Below are 12452 nucleotides of genomic sequence, written 5' to 3'. Positions count from 1 at the left end.
GAGGACAAAGACATTCAAACCATAGCACATTCATAGCAGTGTCATATGGGCAAAGAACCAAAGAAGGTGAAGGAGGAAGTCATGTCAAATATCTGGAAGAGGATTGTTCTAGACAGAGTACAGTGAATGCAAAGGACGTGAGGTGAGATCATGTCTGTGAATCCTGTGAATCATGTCTGCTATTCTAAGAATAGCAGGTAGGAAGAGAGCAGTCAGGAGAGAAGCCAGAGAAGTAGCTGGGGGCCAGATCATATTGGGTTTTATAGGAAGTTTAAGGACTCCCGCTTTACTCTGAATGAGTTGGGAAGTGCATAGTTCTGGGCAGGAGATTGGCATCATCTAGCTTATGTTTTATTTGGATCACTAGAGGCTGTTACATTGGGAATATACAACAGGGGGTCAGGGAGCCAGTTGGGAGATAATGCAATAGTCCAGATGAGAGATGATGGTGGCTTGGACCAGAATGGTTCTAGTGGTGGTAATAAGAAGTGGATATGGGATGTATTTTATGTGAAGAATGGACAGGAATTGTCCAGGGACTTTGGTGTGAGATGTGAGAGAACTAAGTTACTGGCAGAATGGAGTTACTGTGGATCAAGGTGAGGAAGGCTGCAGGATGAGTGGGGTTGTCAGGAGCAGTATAAGAAGAAGGAAAGAGAATTCAGTTTGGACCTCCAAAAAGACTTGTTAAGAAGGTGATTGAATATGAGTGTAGTACAGAGGAAGGATTGGGGCTAGAGATAGATATTAAGTCAGATTATGCTGACTTTTTCTGTTGACTAATGGAAAAATGTAATTTCAATTATCCTTTTATTTGTATAACTGTGGTTTTAATAGAAAAGTATATTGGAAAATAAGTTTGTGGTTTATGAGCGATAATGTAATACTTAGGTTATCACTCTGAAAGTAATGCTATTAAGCATAATAATCACAGCAATGTGGCAGATGTTATAAAAATTTGGAATCAGATAGTTTAATGCTTGAAATAAGTATGATATTTTAGTATAAATCTTCATTCTGAGCCTGTTCAAATGTTTCCATTAGAATTGGAACATATGAAAAGTTAAAATTGTTTATAAATGATCAACAACTAGGGTACAATGATGATCGCACAGTTTCTTAAAAACACTGAATAATTTAAAATTGACATTTAATATTAATGCCACAAATAATGCCATTGTTATAATAATATTTATTTGTATTACACTACATATTCACAATTTGCTGAAAGACATGGGGTAGCAGGGAGTAGGAAAAAAAAAGCAGGGTTTTTTTTTGTTTTATAGTCAGATCTGGATTCAAATTCCAGTTGCACCATTAATTACATTACACTGTTAGACCTGATTTCTTCATTTGGACAATGAGAATGATAATAATCTGTCTTACAGGATTGTTGGGGGTGATTAAATACGCTCCTATATTTAAAGCACATAGAAGGAACCCAAACACAGAGTAAATTTTCAGTAAATATTAACTGCTGTTTTCTCTCAATATTTGAAGGGCATCATGAAAAATAATGGGCATTTGTAGACTTAATTTGTGTTACACTAGCTAAAAGTTAGCATAAAATCAAAACTAGTTGATCAAACTTCTGTGAGTAGAGAGACATTTTTAGCTCAGTATGTGGATGAAAATCTGACAGAGTTTTCTGCAGTTTTCATGACCTGTCAAATGAAGTAATGCATTTCTGTTACAGCAATTATTCTATATAACTGAAAAATCACATTTCTCAAATGTTATGAAGAAGATTTAAGCAACATAATTTTCAAGTTTATTGTTCTTTTTCCCAACTTGGACATTATGTGATTTTATGCTATTTAAGTTACTTTATTCCACAAATTTTCAGCTTTAAATAGAACCAAGACACAGAAACATTAGTTTTCTCCTGTTTGATGCTGTGCTTAATGTAAGCAAAATACAGCCAGTTTTCTGGTAAATTTAATCAGTAAAGATAGCCAATGTAGTTAACCCCTTAAGACAATACTTTTAAGATTTTATTTCCTTATTCTAATGTTACTAACAAAACTGCCCCTGTCGCTAGAGGTAGTATAGATAAGATTCAGCTGTTTCCAAGACTGCTGATTCATTGTTCAGAAATGTAACATTGAATGTGCTTTCAAAGTTGCTTTAAAAATTGTATCACGTCTTAAGACAATGAAATGTTTATATGAGTACTTTTAGTATTATAGTGCCCATTTTTGTGTTTTTAAGAGCCCGTGTTTTATATTTAAGGTGAAACATGATATTTATTTAGTTGAGATGCCAAAATCCCAGTTAGTCACCTTTGATATGAGAAAATGGGATAGAAAGATTCAAGAACTATGCTTCAGTAATTTTTAGAAAAGATGAACTGTAGAAGCAGGTGAAGGGGAAGTGAGAAAATCTGGCTACAGCCATTACATTCTGGTCTTTTTACCAAGAAAAAAAATAATCTGGTTGACGTGTTTTCTGATTATCATTAAATATAATTGTTTTGTACATAGGATTATGTCAGTCTACAGTAGGGTTTTGTGTACGTGGTGTTAGAATGATTGTTATGTACTAATTTCCTCAGAAAGTGCTCATGGTAGTAGAGTCAGTAGTGGTTGTGATGGGAGAGCCATTCTGAGAAATTAGGTATGTGGCAATTTGGCAGCTTCTAACTTTGTAGTTACTGCTTTAAAGTTAATATAGGTGACCTTGCTAGGCTCCTAACCATTTATACAGTATCAGTTAAAAGAAGACTGGTTGGTATTATTATAGTAAGTATGTGATTTTTATGTGATTTTTCTCTTGGGTTTTGCTATTTTATGGCTTTCTTATAAAGTAATTCATGTCTATATAGTGTAGAGTACAATTTATAGATGAATGTGAAAGAAAATTGAAATTAAAAGATTTTTAAAAATATAGACCATTGTTTTCAAAATTGAATTCAGATTGAAATGGTATTTGGAAGCATCATGATTTATGTTTCAAATCATGATTTATGATTTATGTTTCAAAGTAAAACTTTCTAATGGAAATAATTTGCTAATTTTTTATATTGTCACTTTGATTTTGGTGTTTATACAAATGTTATTTGTAATATCAAAGTGAGAAAGTATATCTTGTTTCCTAGCGTATTTAGTAAATGGCAGGATTAATAGCTACCATATCTTTAATCTCTAATTCATTTTTGCTTAACAAAGAAATATCTATTTGATGAGGAAATGTTTTTCCTAAACTGATATCTTCTAGAAGATATATGATAATATAACTGTTTTTATTTTAAGTTCTTAGGACCTTTAGATGAAGATTTTTATGCAGAAGATTTTTACTTGTTGGAAAAGATAACATTTAGTAATTTAGGAGAGAAAATTAAAGGCATTGTTGAAAATATGGGAATCAACGCAAATAAGTGAGTATATAAGTTCTAAGAGCAATTCATTTTGGGTTTGGTATTTTGAGTCTAATGTTTTTAAGATTAGAAAATGTTTCAAATATATAGACAAGTAAAGGTATAGTAAAAGACATATATAAAGAATATAAGGAAATAATAAAAGGCATCCATTTACTCACCATCACAAAACTGTAGATGTTAATGTTTTCTTTGCCTTGGCTCTGTCTTTCTCCTTGTTTCTTACCCATCCACCCCAATCTCCTCCCTCCCCAAGAGGTAACCATTTTCCTATAGGTTGTATGCATGGTTCCCATATTTGTCTTTTTGCTTCATATGTAAATATCCATTATTGGTGTTTATTGTGTTGAAGGCTGTGACTGTTTTAGAGAAATGCTATTATACGTAGGTCTCCCTTTGCAGTCTACTTCGGTAGATTTAACCATGTTCAGATATGTAAAACCTTTCTTGAAGCATTAATTGTAACATGAAATATGGAAGTCTTTCCAAAAAACTCATATACTGTTTGTCTTGTTTATCTAGCATGAGTGACTTTATTATGAAAGTTGATGCCCTTATGTCCTCTGTGCCTAAGCGTGCATCTCGATATGATGTCACATTTCTTAGGGAGAATCACAGGTAAGAATGTAATCGTATTTGTTTGTGGTTTTTCTGTTAATGCATGCAATTATTTCCATTTGTTTTCATAACATGGTAAAATTTAAGGTAGAATTAAAAGTTATTTATTAGGGAATAAATGTATTTGACAGTATTAGGAAGATAAATTCCAGTTAGTTATATATTCTAGTAAATAAAGGGTAATATATATGGAGAGAGAGTGTACGAAATTTCAAGTAAGTTAAACATGGTATAATTTGTCATATTTTTAATATCTTTCATACTTAAGATCATTTGTAATTTTTGCAGTATCTCAAGATAGTCATAAATAATATTATCTTTGTATTTTCAATGTGTAAAGTGACTGAAGAGTTCTGATTAATCAAATATAGGGTGGCCTCTGTCACAAAGCTAAACACGCATGCATGGGCGAGAGTTCAGAGGAGTGAAGAGAGGGTCCAGGCAAAGCTGAACTGTTGTAGGCCCAGCTGCTGCCTCAGGCCAGCAAGGTGAATCAGCAGATCAGCAGCAAGTGTGTGAGCTGCAAAATTGCTGCTGCTGCCTCTCTGTTCTCTAGATCTCCTGAGAATCTCTGTTGTTGCCCGCCCAAGCAAGAAACATTCTGGAAAATATGATTTAGCCTGGTCAAGTTGACACATTATAAAGCTGCTGCGTGGACCAAGGGTCCAGGGATTTACTCTGTTAGGCTCCTGTGGTAGGATGGAAATAAAAGGCTGTTTAATCACTATCATATGTGATTTCTATGCCCATATTCTCTATGAGAGTGCCTCGTTAATTGTAAAAGTAGCTAAACTGCTTTTTTAAAAAATACTACTGAAGATTCCCTGAGCTCACTCAAGTGTCTTACAGTTATCACCTTTAGTAATTTTCTCTAGAAATACCATTTTTTATCTGTCAAAGAGCATTCTTTCCTATCAAGGGAAATAATAATATTTTATAAATACGGTTAAATTTATATGTAAATTTCTAAATTAAAGTCACACTCTGTTATTGAATTTTAGAAAATGTCAGTGAGCCTTTGGAAATTGATAGTTAGGATAATACAGTATGCCACAGTGATGGGCAAATACTTCAGGTCACTTTACATTTGAATTTATGAATTATCAGTATTACTTCCATAGTTATATCTGTATATTTCATGAGCATATGCATTTACTTCTAAAATCACATAAAAATATTTATTCACAGCTTTTTAGAGAGATGTGTGTGTATACATGTATATATATATTTAAACACAGCATTATATCTTTGCCATTCTGCTTCTATGTCTATAGGGAGTCATTTTATAATTAAATATGTTAAAACACTTGTTATAAATCCGTTATTTCTGTATTGATATGTTTGATCTTAATTCCAACTTTTAAAATTTAAATTGGCTTATAAGAAAATTTAAATTTGACAAGGTAACTTAAATTAGAAGGTTTGCAAAAGGAGAAAGAGTAGGAGTATATTGAAATCTGGAATAAAGTGAAAAATGAGAAAAAACAATTATATTTTTTCCCCAGCCCTGAAAGATCTCTATATTAGCCTATTCCCTTCAGTTTAGACTCTGTGGATTTGACATTCTTCTAACATCTTAGACAAAGGCAAAAATAGCAATCGTAACTACTCACCCCATCATCCCAGGAACTTACAACATTGAATGTAAGTTGTGTGAGAAACTATGAGGTCTTGAAGGAGGCCTTGCAGGCTGCGGCAATAATGACCCTCCTGTCGTGAGCATACCATGAATTTGGCTCTAAGTTTTCCAGTTTATACAGTTCCCAAGTTCATGAGAGGAAAACAAACTAGATGTTCAGGTGAAGTGTAATTATTCTTAGAAGAGGGAAGACAGAGGAATTTCTCCCAGGAGCCTTTATAAAGAGGATGCTATATAATGAACAGTGTTTTCAATATTCTTAAAATAGATTACTTGACCTATTTTATAGATAGGTTAACAGTATCATAACAAAATTCAACTCAGAGTTTTCTATTGCAACGGGCTGTTTGAAATGTGTTCAATATATCTGTAAGAGTTGATTAACTCTGTATACCTAAGCAGTTATTCACCCTTTTTTTTCTGACATGGACTTTAATAATTAATTAACTGTCACTGTGCTTGACAGTATTCTTCTGGCTAATGACATGAAGTGTATCAATATTTTTTTGGCAATTGAGTACAAATCTGTTACCTTAAATAGGTGGTAGTTAGCATCTTGTTGTTAATATTGCATGAGAAATAGGATGTTCTGTTCTATTCTTGGGTTAGTCAGTGTACTATCTACTAGTGGGCTCAGGATTCTACTCAGAAAACTGTCTTGTACATGTATAATCAGATGGTGGGGACTATGGAATTCTGCTTCATACAACTTCATAGAATTAGCAGTCTGGGAGAAAAAAGCAGCAGTAAACAGATGCATGCTGAAGCCATAATTACATCTCATACAGCATACATAAAATGACCAGTTTTGAGTGGTGTTACAAAGTAGGATAGTAATTTGTAAAATGTTCACCAAGGTAACTACAGGAAGCAACAATTGTCGAGAGTCACTTTAATAGCAGAACGTCTGATTTGTGGCTCTTAGGTCTAGCAATAATTATCCATTAAGGTCTGTTGTCTGACTATGCCCCTCTTATTTTAAGATAATTAAATCGTCAACTGCATAGAAAATAAAATGTCTTGCAGTTTTCTATTTAGATGACCCATATTTGAAGTAAGTGTTTATATTAGCTTTTTAAAAATTGCTGAGCAGTTAATCCCCTCACTGCAGAAGCCTTTTCCTACCAAAGAAACTAATATTCCTGTAACTACACATGTACCTCTTGATTTGGTAACCTTTTTCCTTTGTAATATGTAAAATGTATAATTAATTCATCCTACATCTGAGAAAAATATTTCCTACATGATTATAGTGTTAAAACACTAATTCAGTAATATATTCTCTGCTTTTAATTAAATATACATGATTAACTTTTAATTATATTAAATGTAGAATTGACTGTCTCCCTCTGGCCTGTTCTGTACTTTTAATCATTTTCTCATTTCCCTTTAAGAAACTAGTCCATCTTCTAATTTAGAACTTTTATCGATGAAAGATAAAAACAGATAGGACAGAGGGAATGAGGTGAGGAGAGGAAGACTGGGATCAAAATAAAGTATGATTAATTTGGATATTTTTGTTCCTGAACTTACCTGTTATAGTATATTGATTTTTTGAAATACTAAATTTAATGAAGTATGAATAGTTAATTTTATTCTCAAATCTAAAGAAATATATTCCACTAACACAAAAGCATCTTGGCTTCATTTTTTAAATTGTACAATCCATGAGAATGTTGAGGGCCTAAAATTATCAGAGTTTTTACACTAATGGGATCATTCTTTGAAAGGCTTTTAAAAAATCATTTCATTCATAAAACCTTACTTCATTTTCTCTCATTCTTTTCAGTTTTGTAATTTGTTGAAAACAGATTTTCAAATTTGCAAGCATTGTGTGAAATAACCAGTATTTTATAATTTTAGTGAGAAAGAAAACAATTTATAAGAATTATATAGCTAAGATCATGATTAGTTATTTGTATAAACTTAACACATCATCTTTCATCTTATTTTCTATTTTCTTAGTGTTATAAAGATGAATCCTCAAGAGAATGATATGTTCTTCAGTGTCATTGCTATTGTTGATCCATTAACAAGAGAAGCACAGAAAATGGCACAGTTGTTGGTTGTAAGATAATATAAATTAGACTAAATATTTTTGTTTTTAAATTCATAATTTTTTCAAGTCTGTTTTCAAGTATAATCAGCTGTTTATGCTCTTGATTCTTCACCATTTTAATAGAGTGTCATATTTCAATGTAGAAAATGAAATGATGGAGCTGTGCACAGGGTGTTGTTATGACTGTGCTGAGGTTAGGTGTTGCTGTGAACTGCATTGTATTCCCCACAAAATTCATATTTCAACACATGAAATAGGTCTCAGTGAACTTTAAGCCCTAATTCCCAATGTGACTCTCTCTGGAGATAGGGCTTTAAGGGGATCATTAAGGTTAAATGAGGTTATATGGGTGAGACCCTGATCCAATAGGATTGGTGGCCTTAAAAGATGAAGAGAGGGAGACTTCACAAAGAAGAGGTTATTTGAGCACACAGCGACATGTTAGCCCCATGCAAACTAGAAAGAGAGCTCTCTCCAGAAACCAAATCAGCTGGCATCTTGATCTTGGAATTCCCAGCCTCCAGAACTATGAGAAAATAAATTTCTATTGTTTAAACCACTCCATCTGTGGTGTTTTGTTATATTAGCCTGAGAAGACTAATACAGGTGTCTTTCATATGTTGTGAAGTGTGGCTTTTGGAGAAGCTGAAGCTTAAGCTTAATTGGATAAAACTTAAAGTGTAATAAATAATAAATAATGTTAGCCAAACAAGTGAAGCCGAGGAAAGGGGAAACATGGAGTTTGTATTCTATAGGTTTGGCCGCTGTAACAAAGGCCAAAATAACACTACTTTCAAGACTGAAGTTTCTTTCTTTCATCTCCCGGTCTAAGTGTGGGCTGCCTTGGGGTTGCTAAGGCAGCTACACAGTGTGAGGGACTCAGGCACTGCCTGTGTCATTGTTGAGCTGTCACGAAGCACCTAAGATCACCAGTCAGGCCCTAACATCATCTCTGCACTTCTGCCAGGAGGAAGGGGAGAATAAGAGCACAACCCCAAAGTTAGATGTATGCTGTCCTATCACTTCTCACTGACCAGAATGTCCCCAGGCTGGCTACACTGAATGACAAGGGAGGCTGGAAACTATGCCCACAAGTCCTGCATTAACCTGGAAATTCTTTCCCTGTGAAAGAGGAAAATGAATGCGAAGAAACAAATATCAGTCTCCAAAAGGACTTATGTGGCTTACCATTTTACTTAGAATGTCAAACATTCAAATTAGAATGCAGCCTTCAGTAGTTAAATTTGAATAAGCTAGTCCCATTAGAAGGCTGTATGTTTTTCTACTGATATTGAAAATTTTACAAACTGTCCTTTGGTAGTTGACTTCACTTTTGAAACAGGCAAAAGTAATTAGATATTGAGTCTGGTGAAAATGTAAGTGATCAAGCCATATGATTCGCTGTATATCGAAATTTCAAAATGCAATTTTTTTTAGAATTTAGTGCGCACTGCCAAATCTCATTGGAAAATGAGATTTTATTAGTGGAGACAAATAATTTTGGAAAGACTTTGTCATTCTAGCTGTTCAGTTTATGAAACGAGTAGGACAAACCATAGCTGATTTACCTATTTGTTCTTTTAGCATTGGTTATACCTTCAAATTTATATGTCTTGAGATATACTATTCAGATTATTCTTTAGAAAGCAATCATATCTGAAAGGAGTGGAGCTGGTATGATGCTTTTTAGTATGCAAAATCCCTATTCCTATGAAGAGTCATTATTCAAAAAACACTACTTAAATTTGTAAGTTTTTTATATAAAAGTAGAATTTAGGAGTAAGAAATATGGAATTAGCCAAAGCAGGAAGATCACTTGAGAAATTCAAGACCAGCCTGGGCAACATAGCAAGACCCTGTCTCTAAAAAAATAAATAAATAAATTAGTCAAACATGATGCTGCATACTTGTAGTCATAGTTACTACTCAGGAGGCTGAGGTGGGAGAATTGGTTGAGCCCAGGAATTTGAAGTTAACAGTGACCCATGATCGCACCACTGCAGTCTAGCCTTGGCAACAGAGCAGGACTGTGTCTCTTAAAAAAAAAAAAAAAGGAATTATACAGAGATATAAAATATGGAATTGCATTCCAGTTTCCGTCATTGGTAATAATAGCATACTTTATTTCTGAGTCACTTTATTTCTTACTTTATAAAAGGATAATTTATTGGAAGAAATGGATAGTTTCTCATCTAACACTTGAGAAAAACAGTGTGGTTCAGTGACCTCCAGAGTAGCAGATATGATGAGTGATAGAGTAAGAATTGAAACTCAAATCTCTTAAATCCTTCGTCTTTATGTTCTAATTTCTCATCAAGCCTGTATCCTTTCTATTACATATATCTGTTTTGTTACTTCTCCCTTTACCTATATCATTTGTTATCTAACAGCTTTAGAATCTTCACTGACATGTTGCCTATGTGGAGATGGGGACTATCAAAATTAGTAATTCTTCCTCTACTTCTTACGATCCAGGGAAATGAAAAGAAAGTATTTATTCGTAGGTAGCCAAGAACTTCCAAATCCCAAAAGAATCAGGACACCACCAACGTTGTTGTAAGGTCACCACTTTGTATTTGCAGATCAAGGTTCTAGTAATTATTTTCCTTGTTCTTCAATACTAAGGAAATTTAGATACTATGAAAAAAAGTCACTTTAGGCAAAGGGCAAGCAGCATAACCCTGGGACATTGAAATCAACTGTTTGGATTAAAATCTTGCCTGTGCTGTGAGTTTCTGTGTGACCTTAATCTCTCTGTACCTAAACTGCAAAAGTACTATTTCAGCAGGGCGTTGTAAGGATCAAGTGAGATAATGAACATAAAGTTTTAATATAGTACCTGGTACATAGTAAATACATAATAAATATTAGCTATTAATATTATTTAATATCAAACATGGGAATTTCTTTCCAATAGGTACTTGGCAAGATTATCAACATGAAGATAAAGTTGTTCATGAACTGTAGGGGCAGGCTTTCAGAAGCCCCTTTAGAAAGGTGAGTCTGAGTGAACAAAATTTCATTTTGAAAAATTTGTAAATGCTGAGAAGAAAAAAACAATCATTGTTACTGGACCTGGTTTTTTCTTTTCTTCACAAGAAGCTTCACAGAAATAAGTCAGAAGGTCAGACTATTTGCTAACCTTAACTGACTTAAAATTGATGTAAAAATTAAAATAACCTAACTCAGCAAAGTGATCTGACCTAATTACAGAATTTACATGGATTTATATTTATTCATAGGTATTTTTGGAAATGTGATTTAGGAATACCTATTTAGATATACATCAATGGGAAATAAGGTGGAATTAAACCATTTTTGGTTTAGCAGAATTACCAAAATGATCTTTATTATATCATCACATTTACTATTTGGGGGCATTAGGATAAAATTAGCTTAGAATAACCTGCCAGAGATATAGAAAAGTGTTTATAATTATATACAAATATTCCTCATTAACACTCTTCTGTTGAAATAACATTCTCTCTCAAGAGGGGACAAAAATATACCCTTTCTCTTCTTTGTGGATCAGAATCACTGTCATTCATTATGAGCCATTCTTATTGATGGGAATATTCAGTTCTCCTTCATGTGTCATTGGGCAGAAAACAGGGTATGTACCATTGCACTAGTATAGCTTTTTAAGACTTTTTAATGTGCTCATCTCTGTATTATTTAATGATGTAATTCTAAACAAAAAATGTATGCATACACACACAAGACAGGTAGCATTCTGTTCATTCCTTGTATACTTTTCAAATTGTATTTGTTACAACTGACATACTATAGATGTTGCCTTGAGCAGAACTTTTTTTTTTTTTTTTTTTTTTTTTTTGAGACAGGTTCTCACTCCCATTGTCCAGGCTGGGGCACCATCACAGTTCACTGTAGCCTCGACTTCTCAGGCTCAGGTGATTCTCCCACCTCAGCCTCCTGAGTAACTGGGACTACAGGTACGTGCCACCACGCACAGTTTTTTTGTTTTGTTTTGTTTTGTATTTTTGTAGAGACGGGATCTTGCCATGTTCTCCAGGCTGGTTTTGAACTCCTGGCCTCAAGAGATACACCTGCCTTGCTCTCTCAAAGTGCTGGGATTATAGGCATGAGCCACTGTGCCCAGCCAGAGCAGGCATTTTAAACCTAAGTATTTTTAATAGTTGGAAAGCAATAAAATGGAAAATGTGGGAAATTTAAGTGAAAGTTTAGGACGTATTCATTGTCCCTCAAGACTCTTGTGCATATATCTCATTGAGTTTTTATGCTTCTCATTTATCTTTTGTATTTTAAATTTTGTCACATGCCTTTTTACATCTGAACAAAAACTTTAAATTTTTTAGCTACTAATTGAAAGGTTTGTTAGTTCCATGAGTACAGAATTTTTATTCACAGGAGTAGGGGTCCTCTCTGTAAAACATCACATTATGTAATAAAGAATAGGATTACTGAACATATAAGCAAGCATAATATACTGGGAGGGAAAGAATTGACTTTTCTAAATGAAATAATGTACTAGAGTATACAGTTATTTTTTTAACTAGTAGTTCAACAGAATCTTATTAACTCTGTAGCATATATCAAGCAACCTAGCATACACATTTATTCCCAGCCCTTTCCTTTTAGTAAATTTATTCTTCTCAGAGATGAGACAGGTTAAGGGCAGGAATCCCCTCAACTTCTTACTCTTAACTGCTATACTTCCTCAGCCTTCCTGTATTGTAGGGAAGGAATGAGGCATCTTTCTTCTTTTTTAGGTAAACATT

The 12452-nt window shown here is 33.7% G+C and overlaps 1 protein-coding gene across 3 annotated transcripts in view; it reads left to right on the top strand.

The window, feature by feature from the left end:
• UGGT2 (UDP-glucose glycoprotein glucosyltransferase 2) overlaps window positions 1-12452 on the top strand; it is a 251796-nt gene that overhangs the window by 154248 nt on the left and 85096 nt on the right. For all 3 annotated transcript variants that reach the window (XM_019039934.4, XM_055360304.2, XM_063697472.1), the window contains exons 23-26: window positions 3252-3376; window positions 3899-3994; window positions 7599-7701; window positions 10610-10689. In XM_019039934.4, coding sequence (XP_018895479.4) covers window positions 3252-3376; window positions 3899-3994; window positions 7599-7701; window positions 10610-10689 — 404 coding nt within the window. The remainder of the gene's footprint in view (window positions 1-3251; window positions 3377-3898; window positions 3995-7598; window positions 7702-10609; window positions 10690-12452) is intronic.

The sequence above is a fragment of the Gorilla gorilla genome, chromosome 14 (assembly GCF_029281585.2).
Source record: "Gorilla gorilla gorilla isolate KB3781 chromosome 14, NHGRI_mGorGor1-v2.1_pri, whole genome shotgun sequence".
Classification (NCBI taxonomy): Eukaryota; Metazoa; Chordata; class Mammalia; order Primates; family Hominidae; genus Gorilla; species Gorilla gorilla.
Note: the sequence above shows the minus strand (reverse complement) of the source record. Positions and strands in the feature narration are given on the sequence as shown.